Raw genomic sequence first — 13097 nt, forward strand, 5'->3', positions numbered from 1 at the left:
AGACCACAACTAATTTGCTGACCTAAAGAATGACTTGAAACATGCCAAGTAAGTGTTTCAGAAGCACCAAACAACTACTTTTGTACTACTGAAAATTTACATTAAAAGGTATTTTGGAGTCAAATTACACTGTATCTTCAGTAGTGTTCAATTAAAAAGATTGTTAGGAATTCATATAGTGCTTCTGTGAAGGGGTACTAAGAATTTCATTAAATGAAGGGGAATTCAATCAAATCCTGATCACTTAATCCTAAACAGTTTAAAAGCATGCCCTTACACAGTGAAGTTTCATGACTGATGTTCTCAAAAAGGATGTTCAGAGTCTGCAGAAGCTGTACACACACGTAACGACCAGATTTCTGGCGCAAGATGTTCAAGAAGAAAACAAACATATTCTTCTCCAAGAAAAAGCTGAAATAAAATAGAGGTGTCATTAAGTCACTTGCTGTATTTAACAGGAACATAATTTTACTAGGATCAGGGATGATTCTAGGCAAGTTTGATGAACAGCATGTTTTACACTTATTTTGCAAAGTTTTATCTCTATAACAGAATATCTTCTAAAACCCTTAAATACTAACAAGGGCACTTAAACATTCAAATTATGCAGAAAAGGGATGTCAAGAAATCAGGGCCTTTTCTATTTTTAGTATATTAAATTTGTCAGGCAGCTTCCCTACCTTGTAATCATAATTTTGAAGGGGAGAGCCTCTAAATGAAGGTTGTGTTTTGTTCACTTGCCCCTTTTAAGCTGATACACTTTGTCTTCAACACTGTAGACCTTATTTTTGATCCACTTTATTTTTTTTTTCCACACCAGAAGCAAGGATTTAATGGTTTATTGTATGATTCAAACAGAAGTGAATGCTTGCACTGTATTTAAACCAGAAATGCATGCTATTTGAAGGGAATAGTGTGAACTCTTTCCTACCAGGCCATCAAAAATACATATCCATGAAAATTTTCTTACATTAACTGTAGAAAAAAAAAATCATCATTCTTAAAATTGTCCCAAGCAGAGAAGACAGTGAAGAATGTGATGGAGTTACAGTATAGATATAATCAAAATAAATTAATTTTCTTAGTTCACATCACAGCCCAATCATGTTGAAATAATCTTGTAAAATAAAACCAACCACTCCCTAAATAAGTAATTAAAAACACCAAACACCTTAGCTTTACTTATCTCAAGCACAAATTGCCTTTATAAGAAGTGTCTTAAAGCAAACAGTCAAGAAACAGGCATTAATAGTTAGATTTGCAGCTGTGATTATTTGCTTTGAAGTTTGTTTTTCTCTCATGCTATTTTATGAGGATTAAAATAACATCTGAACAAAAACTAAATATCATAGCTAGAATGAAGATATCTATTAATATCTTATATACATTGAAATGAACAAATTAAAGTCATATGATATTAATAGATGTACTGAGTAAATCTGGGCCCTAAAATAGGTTAGATTTTGTATTTATATTAAAGATTCAAGAGTCAAACAAAAGCACTACATGAAAGGGGCTCTGGACTTGGAACACTTTTTTGTTAACAGAAGCAAATTCTGTTTCTTTGTATGACAAGAACACGATCCTGCTTACCCATCTACTACAGAACATAGCTTTCTACCTACATTCATGAAATATAGTCTTGGTAGTGTTAACTTTTGAACTAGATCTCTATGCAACTCTAATCATTCTTCAAAACCAGAGTCAAAATTGCATACAAGTACTTACTCAAATACCGAGCTGTCATTCTGATCCCCCCATATCAGGATCTCTGTTATAGAACGAATAGTCTCTACCAGCAGGTTGCGGTTGTGATCTGTTACTGTTGTATTTTTAGTCAAAACATGATACATGTACCTAAAAGAAAAAATAATTACAAGTAATATTGCTATCCTGCCACTTTCACATGCACCATGTTTGCCTTTAGTCACTGTAACTTAGTGTAGACACACACGTATACACACACACTATGTCTAATCACTGTACTATTGTAAAATCCTAACATTTCCTTTTCATATTGATGCAGAGAGAAAAGTAATTGCTAAACAGAGTGTGTGACAAATGAAACAAATCCATAACTAGCCAGGTGAGTTATGAATGCTTATTCATATGTTGGCATAAGACTACAAATTATGTAACACTTGTCCCATGGTGCTTCCTATGGCAACATAGTGAATTTCTCTGGAAGTATGTTAAAGTCAAAGGACTGATCAGCAAGAAAAAGGAGAAACAGAAGAAACAGGTAAGCATGCAGTAACTAACATGGGAAAGTAATTCTGGAAAGAAACACAGACAGATTTAACTAGAAAAGTTAGATGCCTTCTCTTATCTGCAGAGACACTTTACAAGCTCACATCAATTTGATGGATAATAATCAGGACTGTCAAAGACTATTCATTCATCTTGGTAAAGCTTAATCATCAGGTCTCTGGCCCTTCAAGCATAGAACTACTGATCGGAAAAGTGTCAAATTCCATCCTTACCATCTCAAAGGGCAAGAGTTCAAGGCTGTCTAGTGAAGTTCAAAAAAACACAGGTGTTCAAAAAATTACACAGGTGACAGGAAGCTAAATGACATCTGAAAGGCTTATATTGTAAGTCTCAGAATTTTGCTCAGTCAAGCAAGCACTTTTTTTTTTTTCCCCAAAATAATATGTTACATCAAAGATTACCTCCCTTTGTCCTAAAAATTAAAAGGGGGAGCGAAGAGGCAAATTCTAATAAAAGCACAAGGATCACCACTGCTTTTCTCTGGGTTTTTTTGCTTTTATATAGCAATAAAGAAAAAGGATGGATGTAAGAAAGGTGCACAACAATGGACATAATTAAATAAAAAATATAATCACAGAAATTTCCTGTCATTTTAAAACTGTAAGAGTTTAGATTACTAAACACATCATATATTGTTATACTGCAATCTGTTGAAAACTGGAAGCAACACACAAGCATTCAGGATTATCTGGGCAATATACTCACAAGTGTTTGGGAAGGAAGACAGATTTTCCATACTGTCAACCTTCCTATGAAAAATGGAGTTAATCAAAACTCCCAGGATCTATTTTTGGGAAAACAGTCTGCGTGTCCTGACTCTGGGGCAGCCTATCCTTATTGTTTCAGATTCCTTGAAAGTTTGTTCAGTGATTCAGGTTGAAATTTTAGGAATCTTATTAGTATGATGAAGGAGTTTAAAAGTTCAAGAAGCCAATTTTTAATCAACAGACCCAAAGACCTCAACCAGCTGTTATGTAAAAGATAAAAATACCAATTTTGCCAAGCTACTGTAGGGTTCCAGGAAACGCTGTGCATTTCTAAAATAAAATTTGGGGATATCTGGTTTAAAGTAAGTTTCAAAAGTTTAGGTCAAAAATAGACTCGAAATCACATTTCAAAAGAACCAGTATTCCCATCAGTTTTATCTACACTAAGAAACTGAATCACTGCACAGGGCAAACATGCACCTGGAGACTAAAATGCCACACACATATCAGGCTGTTCCAACTAGCTATTAGACTTACAAAAGACAAAATAAGATATTACCTACTTTCAGTTTTTAAAAGTTTGATCATATTTGCAGTTTATTTCAAATTTGCAAAATTTGGTTTGGGGAATCTTCTTCAACCACTGAGCTGCCACTCAATTGACCAGAGCTTCACAGGACTTGTTGCAAGACATAGTCCATCCTCGTAAGCCATGCAGGAAGCAGAAGCTATTTCAGAGAAGTTTATTATGCTGTTATAGTAAAATACTATATGCTTGCTAATCTTGATGTTGCTTAATCATCATACCATGTTGAGTACTGCTGCACTGAGGACACTGAGAAGTAAACAACTCTCAGATGTTCACAGTTTTAACAAACTTGATATACCACACGGTCCCTTCCCTCCCCCTGCCAAAATCAGCGATGTGATAAAGTCTACATCATATTAAGGTTAACCTACCAGAGAGCAGAGGAAAAGGGAAGAAAAAGGGAAGAGATGGCAGGAGGGGGTCAAAAGATTGGCTTTTCATACTCTTTTCTCTGCAGTAAAAAATTTTCTCTCCCTCTTCACCCCATTCTTTCCCCTCACCAATCAATACTCATCTTCCAAATCCAGAGCAGAAACTGCTCAGACTGAAACCATTCTAGGAAAAGGTGATTCATAGCTATCTCCTACAGCCATAACTGCCTGGTCACATGCCATACCATAACAGAAGTTGCTAAGTAGTAAGGTTAAAAGCACCTGCAAATCCTCTTCAACTAATCCGAGGATCATGGTTCACGATTACTTCCATGGACACTGACAGCACCATGGCTCACAGTGAAGATGCAAGAGTTTAGGTCTGACCACCTATGAGAATTCCTGAGGCTTTCTAAAGGAGTACATGGCACACAAGCCCTGCAAAAACTTCTCATTATAGCACTATATGTATTATCAGGACAGTGAAAAGACAGAGCAAAAACTAAGTCACCGCTCTGAGCATGCATCAGTTAATGGAACAGTGAACAGCTGAAGACAGAAGGCAATTAAATCAGAACAGTTCATTCCACAGCAATCTGTATGGTAAGTATTTTTCCTGAGAGAGCTAGTTTAAAGAGAGTAATTAATACTACACTACTTCACATATTTTAGCCTGTTTATTCAAAGTCATATATAAATTATTGTATCTGTGAAAATATATTTCTCATTAATAAGTTACATTATGCAAACGTGGGAATAAAGTTTACTCCAACAGCAGAACTCTGGGAATGGGAAGCAGTGGGAAGAATTACATGCTGTTACCTCTCCTCAGGAGTCTATGGGACATAGAGCATTACAGATGCAAAAAGCAAGAAACATTTAGTAGTCAGGACTACATTAACTGCAAATTAATTTACTTAATATCAACATTACTGCAAAGCTCCTTGATTTGCTAACACACTGATGCACTTAGAGAAAACCTGGGCTTCACTTTCAAGCTATTCCTTTATACACTTGAAAATGAACGAAAAAGCACACACATACTTGTTTCTCCTACCAGACACACAACATACCATATCATGAGAATATAAAGTATCACACAAACCCACTATTTTTATATTTACATATATCTTTAAAGCCTATATTTAAAAGCTGACTACAAAGGGGTCATTTGTGCTCCAAAATGCTAAACCCTCAAAGAGGACGTTTTTGTCATCTCTCTCTCTCTCTCTAGCTGATGATTGGGTTCAAACAAACACCTAACAAAACCCCACTGTGACAAAGCACCTGATACCATCAAAATCAGTGAGAGATTTTGCCAGCAACTTAAGACAAACAAAGTTCTGAACATTTTTCTGGTAAGAAACCATGCTCAACAGGATAACATAACTCAGGAATATAGAAAGTGTGTATTAATGACTTTCCTATTTATTAAAAAAACCCCCTAAAACAGGTCAGAGTTTAGAAAGTCAAGCACTCAAATTTAAAACCCCCAGACTTAATCATAACATGCTTGCTTCTTCATGCTGCCTGTAACTGTGTAATTACATATTGTTCTCATAGAGGAAATTCGATGTATAGGATGGACAGTACTTCAGGAAATGAATCAGCTGTGAAACAAGTCTTCAATCATACATGTTTATGGACACTGCATCTGACCAAGTCATGAGAAATGTTCAGCACCCAACTCTAATGGTATAAAACCTTTTGTGGAATCAGTATGCAATTAAAATACCAAGTGTAGAAGCAACAGTAGGAAACATACTTGAAGATAACAAGAGGGCAATGTAAAATACCTCTGAGAAAAGTAGGAAAAAATTCTGCATCTAGAAACAAAGATACTAAGCTTAAGTTCCAAAGCCTTTCACTTCAGCAAGAACACCAGAAATATTACCAGATGAACTCTTCAGAAATGGTTATGATATCACCAGTTAAATACTGGGAAAAATTACATAAATCCTCTTCCTCCATTCCAATGCAAAGTCAAAGTTTGTGGACAGATGGGGAAATAAGATACAGTTACACTCTCAAGGAGTTCTGCTAAGGTTAGACTACCCTCAACTGGGCAATATGAAAGACTTTTTGGTACTTTAACCAATAGGTCACAGCTCCTAAGGTGAGGAGCTGCAGAAGCAGAGTACAGTGACTATCACAGTCAGTGGCTGGAGAGAACGGCAAGAAACCCTGACCTACAACGGGAACACCTGGCATACGTGCAAAAGCAGGCCATGAGAAAGAGAAGAACATGCAGCTCGTGAGAAAGCACGAACTTCAAGTTTGTGTAGCAGGAAAAACTGTTGCCTAAACCAGACGTGACGTATTTGCTTTTAGAACTGGAAGCATATAATAAACAGAGCAGAGGACTATATAAAGGGAGGGAAAAAAGGTCTCATTTTAAACGCCTGGATGCCACCTTTAAGAAATGGATTCTGGCCTTGTTTTAGACAATCTCCTGTAAAGATAAGTCCTTTGAGACCATTTTCACAAGCAGTCACTAACATTATTCCTGTTTCCAGAATATTTAGGCTTTCTCCACTTATTAAGTTATGGACATTCCCTCAATCACTAACCAAAATTAACAAAAATATCAAGTTCTCCAAAAAATAATAGTCAGATGCACTCAGGCAGTGCATTGTCCATGCAGGCAGCACACAGAGGCTATTTCATAGCCTCTCTAGATCGCAATTCAACAAGATATGAGAAAGCTGGATTAAATTTTAACTGTTTTCCTAGACCAAGAGACTGTATCAAAACACTTAATACAACCAGCCTCACAATTTTCCTTTAGCCAATCCATTTTACTGCATGTTTGCAAAAGACTGAATAGTAAAATTTCAAAACCAAGCCTCAAACAAACTGCATTAAAGCTGATGAGAAAGGAAGTTCTAGATCCAACATTTACTGACAAAAAGCAGTAAGTCTCTCGGTATTACTAAACAGGTGTATTAGTTACAATTTAGACTAAATTCTACATTATGCATGTTAAAAAATAAAAATATTCCCATAAGGATAGCCCAGGCTAATTTCACTCTTGCAGCATAGCATAATACATCTTTTATGAGCTAAGCTAACCTGTAATAGCAAGGACAGTGCATTCTACTCCACTCATTCACACGGAGCACAACATGGGGTTTCAATGAGTTGAAAAGATGAGAACGCAGGCAGCTCACACAATGGTGACCTTACCAAGACTGACTTTTGTGGGAGTGTCAGTCCTGCGCAGCTGTGGGAGATTCAATAATTTAAGAGCCAAGTCAACATGGGCCAGAGAGCTCTGCTCAGGTCAGCTCTGTCCTAGGCTGGCTCAGAGAAGTGCCAGCTCTGCTCTGTGCAGGCCCAGAGAAAGAGAAAGGCTTTGAGGAGAAACAGGCCTTGGAAGAGAGATAAGAAACTGTCAGGCTGTGCTAAGGTGGATGGAACTGTCTGATGGGAGAGAGGTTTGATAACTGTCTACTTGTTGATTTGCTTTTTATGAAGTAAGAGCTTGGATGAGAGCATAAGTATGTATTATTGTAAGAAGAAAAAGAGAGTTTAAAGAAAATAAATGACCCCTGCCCTGCAGAAAGAAAGAAGAACACTGTGGCTCGTTTATTTTGGCCGCTACAACTTAGTACAACTTATTACAACTTACTATAACTGGTGACCCCAACATGTGAATCCCAACTTCATTTGGGACAGAGCAAGGACCGTGGAAGCTGAGCAGTGGTAGCAGAGCCCAGCTGAACTTTACAATCAGCAGAGGTGAGCCAACTAGTCCAGACAAGTAACTGAAGGCACCTGGATAGAAGGTGAGCAGCTGGGGACTAAAGATGGGGGCAAAAGTTTCTGCAGAGAAAAAGTCTATTTTATATATTTTGATAAGATGAGGAAAAGGTGATATATACTTTGCTTATTTGGTGCAAAAGGAATGGGGTCCCTGCTGCATCATCTTTAACTACATGGCAACTGGTAAATGATTCCCTGGAACAGTTAAAAAGTGATTGGACTGCTGCGGCAGCTGCAGCCAAGGCCAGGTCACCTAGCGGATCCAAATCTCGGATGGATCCTATAGTTGTGGTTGAGACACCCCCAGAAGTTGCTGCTGTAATGTATGAACTAGGATGTCAGCCACATTGGGAAGGACTTTATTTTTCTGTTAGAGAAGAACTACAGAGGAGCATTGATGAGGACGGACTTGGGGATTCATTCCCCCCTACCTGCAAGCATGGAGGCAGCGGCAGCCCCGGGCCTCCCTGAGCCCCCCCGCCGCTGCGGAGTGACTGCCTGCAGCCAAGGCACGCGCTCATCCGTCCCGGCTTCCCCTGAACACCAAAAGCTACAGTTTTTACAGAAGGTGCTGACACTGTGATGTGGCGTCCCTTGTCTATTCTAAAATGACTAACTTGTATACTGAAGGTCTTGATTTAAAAACAAAGAAGATGGAATTCTCTGGATACACCACATGATCAACAAGCAATGGCTTTATATATTCTTAATGGTGTTTTGATGTTTAAAAGTCTTGAAGCTTAAGGAAGTTTGTCTCTAATGCAGTTTGTAGTATTTGTCATTTTATGTTGTGTGGGTAATAAGTGTAAGGGGTCTCTTTGTGTGGTTGTGTGATTGTTTTGCATGTGTGAGACAGCCCAGCTGCAGAGTGTGGAGTTGTGGATCTGTGGTAAATGAGACTGCCCGTGTGGTGAAGAAAATGGCGGCGCCCAATGAGAGACTGCCCGTGTGGTGAAGAAAATGGCGGCGCCCAATGAGAGACTGCCCGTGTGGTGAAGAAAATGGCGGCGCCCAATGAGAGACTGCCCGTGTGGTGAAGAAAATGGCGGCGCCCAATGAGAGACTGCCCGTGTGGTGAAGAAAATGGCGGCGCCCAATGAGAGACTGCCCGTGTGGTGAAGAAAATGGCGGCGCCCAATGAGGGACTGCCCGTGTGGTGAAGAAAATGGCGGCACCCAATGAGGGACTGCCCGTGTGGTGAAGAAAATGGCGGCGCCCAATGAGGGACTGCCCGTGTGGTGAAGAAAATGGCGGCGCCCAATGAGGGACTGCCCGTGTGGTGAAGAAAATGGCGGCGCCCAATGAGGGACTGCCCGTGTGGTGAAGAAAATGGCGGCGCCCAATGAGGGACTGCCCGTGTGGTGAAGAAAATGGCGGCGCCCAATGAGGGACTGCCCGTGTGGTGAAGAAAATGGCGGCGCCCAATGAGGGACTGCCCGTGTGGTGAAGAAAATGGCGGCGCCCAATGAGGGACTGCCCGTGTGGTGAAGAAAATGGCGGCGCCCAATGAGGGACTGCCCGTGTGGTGAAGAAAATGGCGGCGCCCAATGAGGGACTGCCCGTGTGGTGAAGAAAATGGCGGCGCCCAATGAGAGACTGCCCGTGTGGTGAAGAAAATGGCGGCGCCCAATGAGAGACTGCCCGTGTGGTGAAGAAAATGGCGGCGCCCAATGAGAGACTGCCCGTGTGGTGAAGAAAATGGCGGCGCCCAATGAGAGACTGCCCGTGTGGTGAAGAAAATGGCGGCGCCCAATGAGAGACTGCCCGTGTGGTGAAGAAAATGGCGGCGCCCAATGAGAGACTGCCCGTGTGGTGAAGAAAATGGCGGCGCCCAATGAGAGACTGCCCGTGTGGTGAAGAAAATGGCGGCGCCCAATGAGAGACTGCCTGTGTGGTGAATATGTGCGCTGAATCTGATAGATGGCAGTGTGATGAAGGTGTAATGCAGCTCAGGTGAATGTAGCCACTAAAAGTGGTGCTGGCAGTGATGGTGGTGTGAGAGACTGTCTGGATGGCTCTGATGAAGCAAGTCATAACAGCGTTATTCAGTGCTTTGGACCTGGCAAATTCAAGTGCAGAAGTGGAGAACCCATAGATGTTAATAAAGTGTGTAACCAGCAGAGAGACTGCTTGTGTGACTGGAGTGATAAGCCCCTCAAGGAGTTATCTTCCTTATTTTGTAATTATTTTATGTTTATTGTGTTTTCTGAACATTGTCTAAACCTTAATTGCTAAAGCCTTTGCAGGTGCAGTTGTAAAACAAAGAAGGGGCAGATGTGGGAGTGTCAGCCCTGTGCAGCTGTGGGAGATTCAATAATTTAAGAGCCAAGTCAACATGGGCCAGAGAGCTCTGCTCAGGTCAGCTCTGTCCTGAGCTGGCTCAGAGAAGTGCCAGCTCTGCTCTGTGCAGGCCTGGAGAAGGAGAAAGGCTTTGAGGAGAAACAGGCCTTGGAAGAGAGATAAGGGACTGTGAGGCTGCGCTAAGGTGGATGGAACTGTCTGATGGGACAGAGGTTTGGTAACTGTCTAGTTGATGATTTGCTTATTATAAAGAGCTTGGATGAGAGCATAAGTACGTATTATTGTATAAGTATGTATTATTGTAAGAAGAAAAAGAGTTTAAAGAAAATAAATGACCCCTGCCCTGCAGAAAGGAAGAAGAACACTGTGACTCGTTTATTTTGGCTGCTACAACTTATTACAACTTACTATAGACTTTCTTTCAGGACCCTGAAAATGAAGGTTCTTCACCCTTTTCCCTTCTGTTGCTTTTCCTACTTCAACTGCTACCTTAGAAAAGCCCTAAATCTCACTCTACCACTAGGTAGCTACCTTTGCTGTTGACATCTAGCTAGAAACTGAAATTCATACAGCCTAGCTAAACAAACACTTAAAATGTACATAGTCTAAACAGGACAAAGGTCTTGGCTGTTCCTTACATACTACCATTTTAGATTTCATAATTAAAGAAATCACATTAAAAAAAGCAAACAAACTAAAACTAGTACTGTGGTAGACAACTATATAATTCAATTCTCAGATAAGAAGTCAAGCCCAAGCCACAACACTTAGAACCAAATTTCCTTTTGCTGCAGATCAAACACGGTTATCACTTTTTCTACCGTCTGTGGCCCCAAGAAAACATTTTTCTTGCCTGAAAGATTCCAACATCCTAACGTCTCTCTCTCACCAGCCTACTTTTTCTAAACTTAAACTGAATTTCCTCAAATTTCATCATGCATCAGCATTCTTGCTCTATCTTCCAATGTAATATCAAAAGCAGACAGATCTAAAGCTCCACTAGTGCTGAGTAGTACCCAATGACAACCCCTTGTACGTTAAATAGAACAGTCCTCTGTTTGTATCTGAGCATGACTTCTCTTTCCTGCGATGCTAGATCATGTTGATTTACTTGTCTGACCTACCATGCTTTCAAAATTACTTTCTGCAGTGCTACTGCCTCATCAGTTTTGTATTTATGGACTGGATTTCCCTGTCTTGGGTAAAAAGTAATGTATTTCAATTAGTCTTGCTGGTTTTGAACATTTTTCCAGTTTAGAGACAAGGACCAGAATCCATAAATCATCTTGACAAAGTAATTGCAAGAACCAAATCTTGTATAAGTGCATCTTGCTCATTAATGTCAGATGCCATTTGTGTCCTCCTTGTAATTTGACTAATTGTTAAAAACTACCAACCACTTATTTCTCAATAAACTATGTATTCACAGTGATTTCATTTAGAAAATGCTTCTCCTCTTAATGACCTCCTTTTCTCATTCAGTAGAAAAAGAAGTTATAACAGTGGATCTCATTTTTCTTGCAATAGCAGAACCCCTAAAATGGAACAGAGAATTTTAAATTGCTTTATCCCTTGCCATCATTCCAACTCTCCAGTGGCAGAGCTTGAAAAAACTATTCCACCTTCTGCAGTCAGCAGCAATGCAAGGATATCAGATTCTGAAGACTAAGATTCTCAAGCTCAGCGGCTTTACACTTGGGCCTGCTGCTGAGCCCTCTAAATAGGGTACATCCCCTGGACCTGCAAAACCACCATCCTGACTGCCATGAGTCACTGCTGACTGATCCACACACACACACCTCAAAAGGTCTATATTGTTTACAGGCTGGGACCAGACTCCTCACTTCCACATCTTAGCCACTACCAGGAAACAAAGTTCTCCCTCAAGAGGAATATATTTCTTGTATTTATCACCTCTTACACTCCACTCAATGAGTCTGTGGCATTATTAAAAAATCAAACAAACACGTACCGCAGCCATGAGTGTGACATGACACCGCGGAACTGCGTCTGCCCTGAAGCCGTTTTGGGACGAAGAGGCAGATTACCGTGAGAAAGACACCAACCCACACCGCCCGGAGAGCCTCCTTCGCCGCTGGCGAATTGCTCCGGGAACTTTCGGCTCGGGAGAGCTGCGCCAAAACGCACAGGCGAGGAGAGAGCGAGCGACTGGGGAGCGGCACCTGCCGAGCCGCCTCCCTCCTCGCCCGCTCTCCTCCGGGACGCCTCCGAGCCGCCCCGGCCCCGCTCGGCAGCCCTCTCCGCGGGAAAACCCTACCCCAAGCAGCTCCGCAGACGGAGCCCGCCCGCCTGCCGTCCCCCGCGCCGGCTCGTACCCTCGAGTCCCCTCACGACCCGGCAGAGTCGACCGCAGCGCGGCTCCCCGCGGCAGCTCCCAGCCCCACCGCCCCCGGCTCTCCTTCCCCTCACAGCTGCCCCGCGCCCGCGGCCGGCCCCGCGCTTACTTGAGGTGGTCCAAGGAGTGGATGCTGCGGGCGGCCTTCCCGTGCCCGCCGCCCACCCAGCTCCGGGAGCGGCCGAACATGCTGGCGGCGGACGGCTGCGACGGCCCACGGGGCTCTAGGACTCCATAGCCCCGCGGGGAAGAGCGGGCGAGGGGCGCCCGGACGGGCACGGATCAGGAAGGAGCCCCAACGGCGGCGGCACCGGCGCACAGAAGCGCCAAGGCGCATGCGCGGGCGGGGCACGCTGGGAAGCGCCGTCCTGCGCCCCGCCCCGGCGGCGCCGCGCGGACTGCAAGTCCCAGCAGGCAGCGGGGCGGGGCGGGGCCGCTGCCCGTCACGTGGGCGGGCGGGGCCCCGCCAGGCTCCCGCCTTCGCGCGTCAGGCTGGAGCCGGGCGCGTGCTGCGCGCGCCCGAGAGGGGAAGGCGCCCGCCGCGAGAGGCCCGGGGCAGCCCCGGGGTTTCCTCCTTTCCTGTCAGGATCTCTGCAGAACCGTGGGAATGCGCGCCCTGGGCTGACCTCTCCCGAGTTTGCCTCAGACTAAACCGAGTGGCGCTGCCGGGCAGGTGCTCAGCCCTCGGTGAGGCCATGGCTGAGCCGGAGCGCAGCGCTGGGCCTCGAGGGCTGAGG

At 43.0% G+C, this 13097-nt stretch overlaps 1 protein-coding gene across 5 annotated transcripts in view; it reads right to left on the minus strand.

The window, feature by feature from the left end:
• Window positions 1-12680, minus strand: part of CLEC16A (C-type lectin domain containing 16A) — a 376293-nt gene extending 363613 nt beyond the window's left edge. For all 5 annotated transcript variants that reach the window (XR_012631237.1, XM_074886665.1, XM_074886664.1 and 2 more), the window contains exons 1-3: window positions 12470-12680; window positions 1729-1857; window positions 278-411 (exon numbers count right to left, since the gene is read on the minus strand). Coding sequence is in view for 4 of the 5 variants with exons in the window: in XM_074886665.1 (XP_074742766.1) it covers window positions 278-411; window positions 1729-1857; window positions 12470-12549 (343 nt within the window). In the remaining variant the exon portion in view is untranslated. The remainder of the gene's footprint in view (window positions 1-277; window positions 412-1728; window positions 1858-12469) is intronic.
• Between the last annotated feature and the right edge of the window lie 417 nt (window positions 12681-13097).

This window comes from Strix uralensis, chromosome 16 (assembly GCF_047716275.1).
Source record: "Strix uralensis isolate ZFMK-TIS-50842 chromosome 16, bStrUra1, whole genome shotgun sequence".
Classification (NCBI taxonomy): Eukaryota; Metazoa; Chordata; class Aves; order Strigiformes; family Strigidae; genus Strix; species Strix uralensis.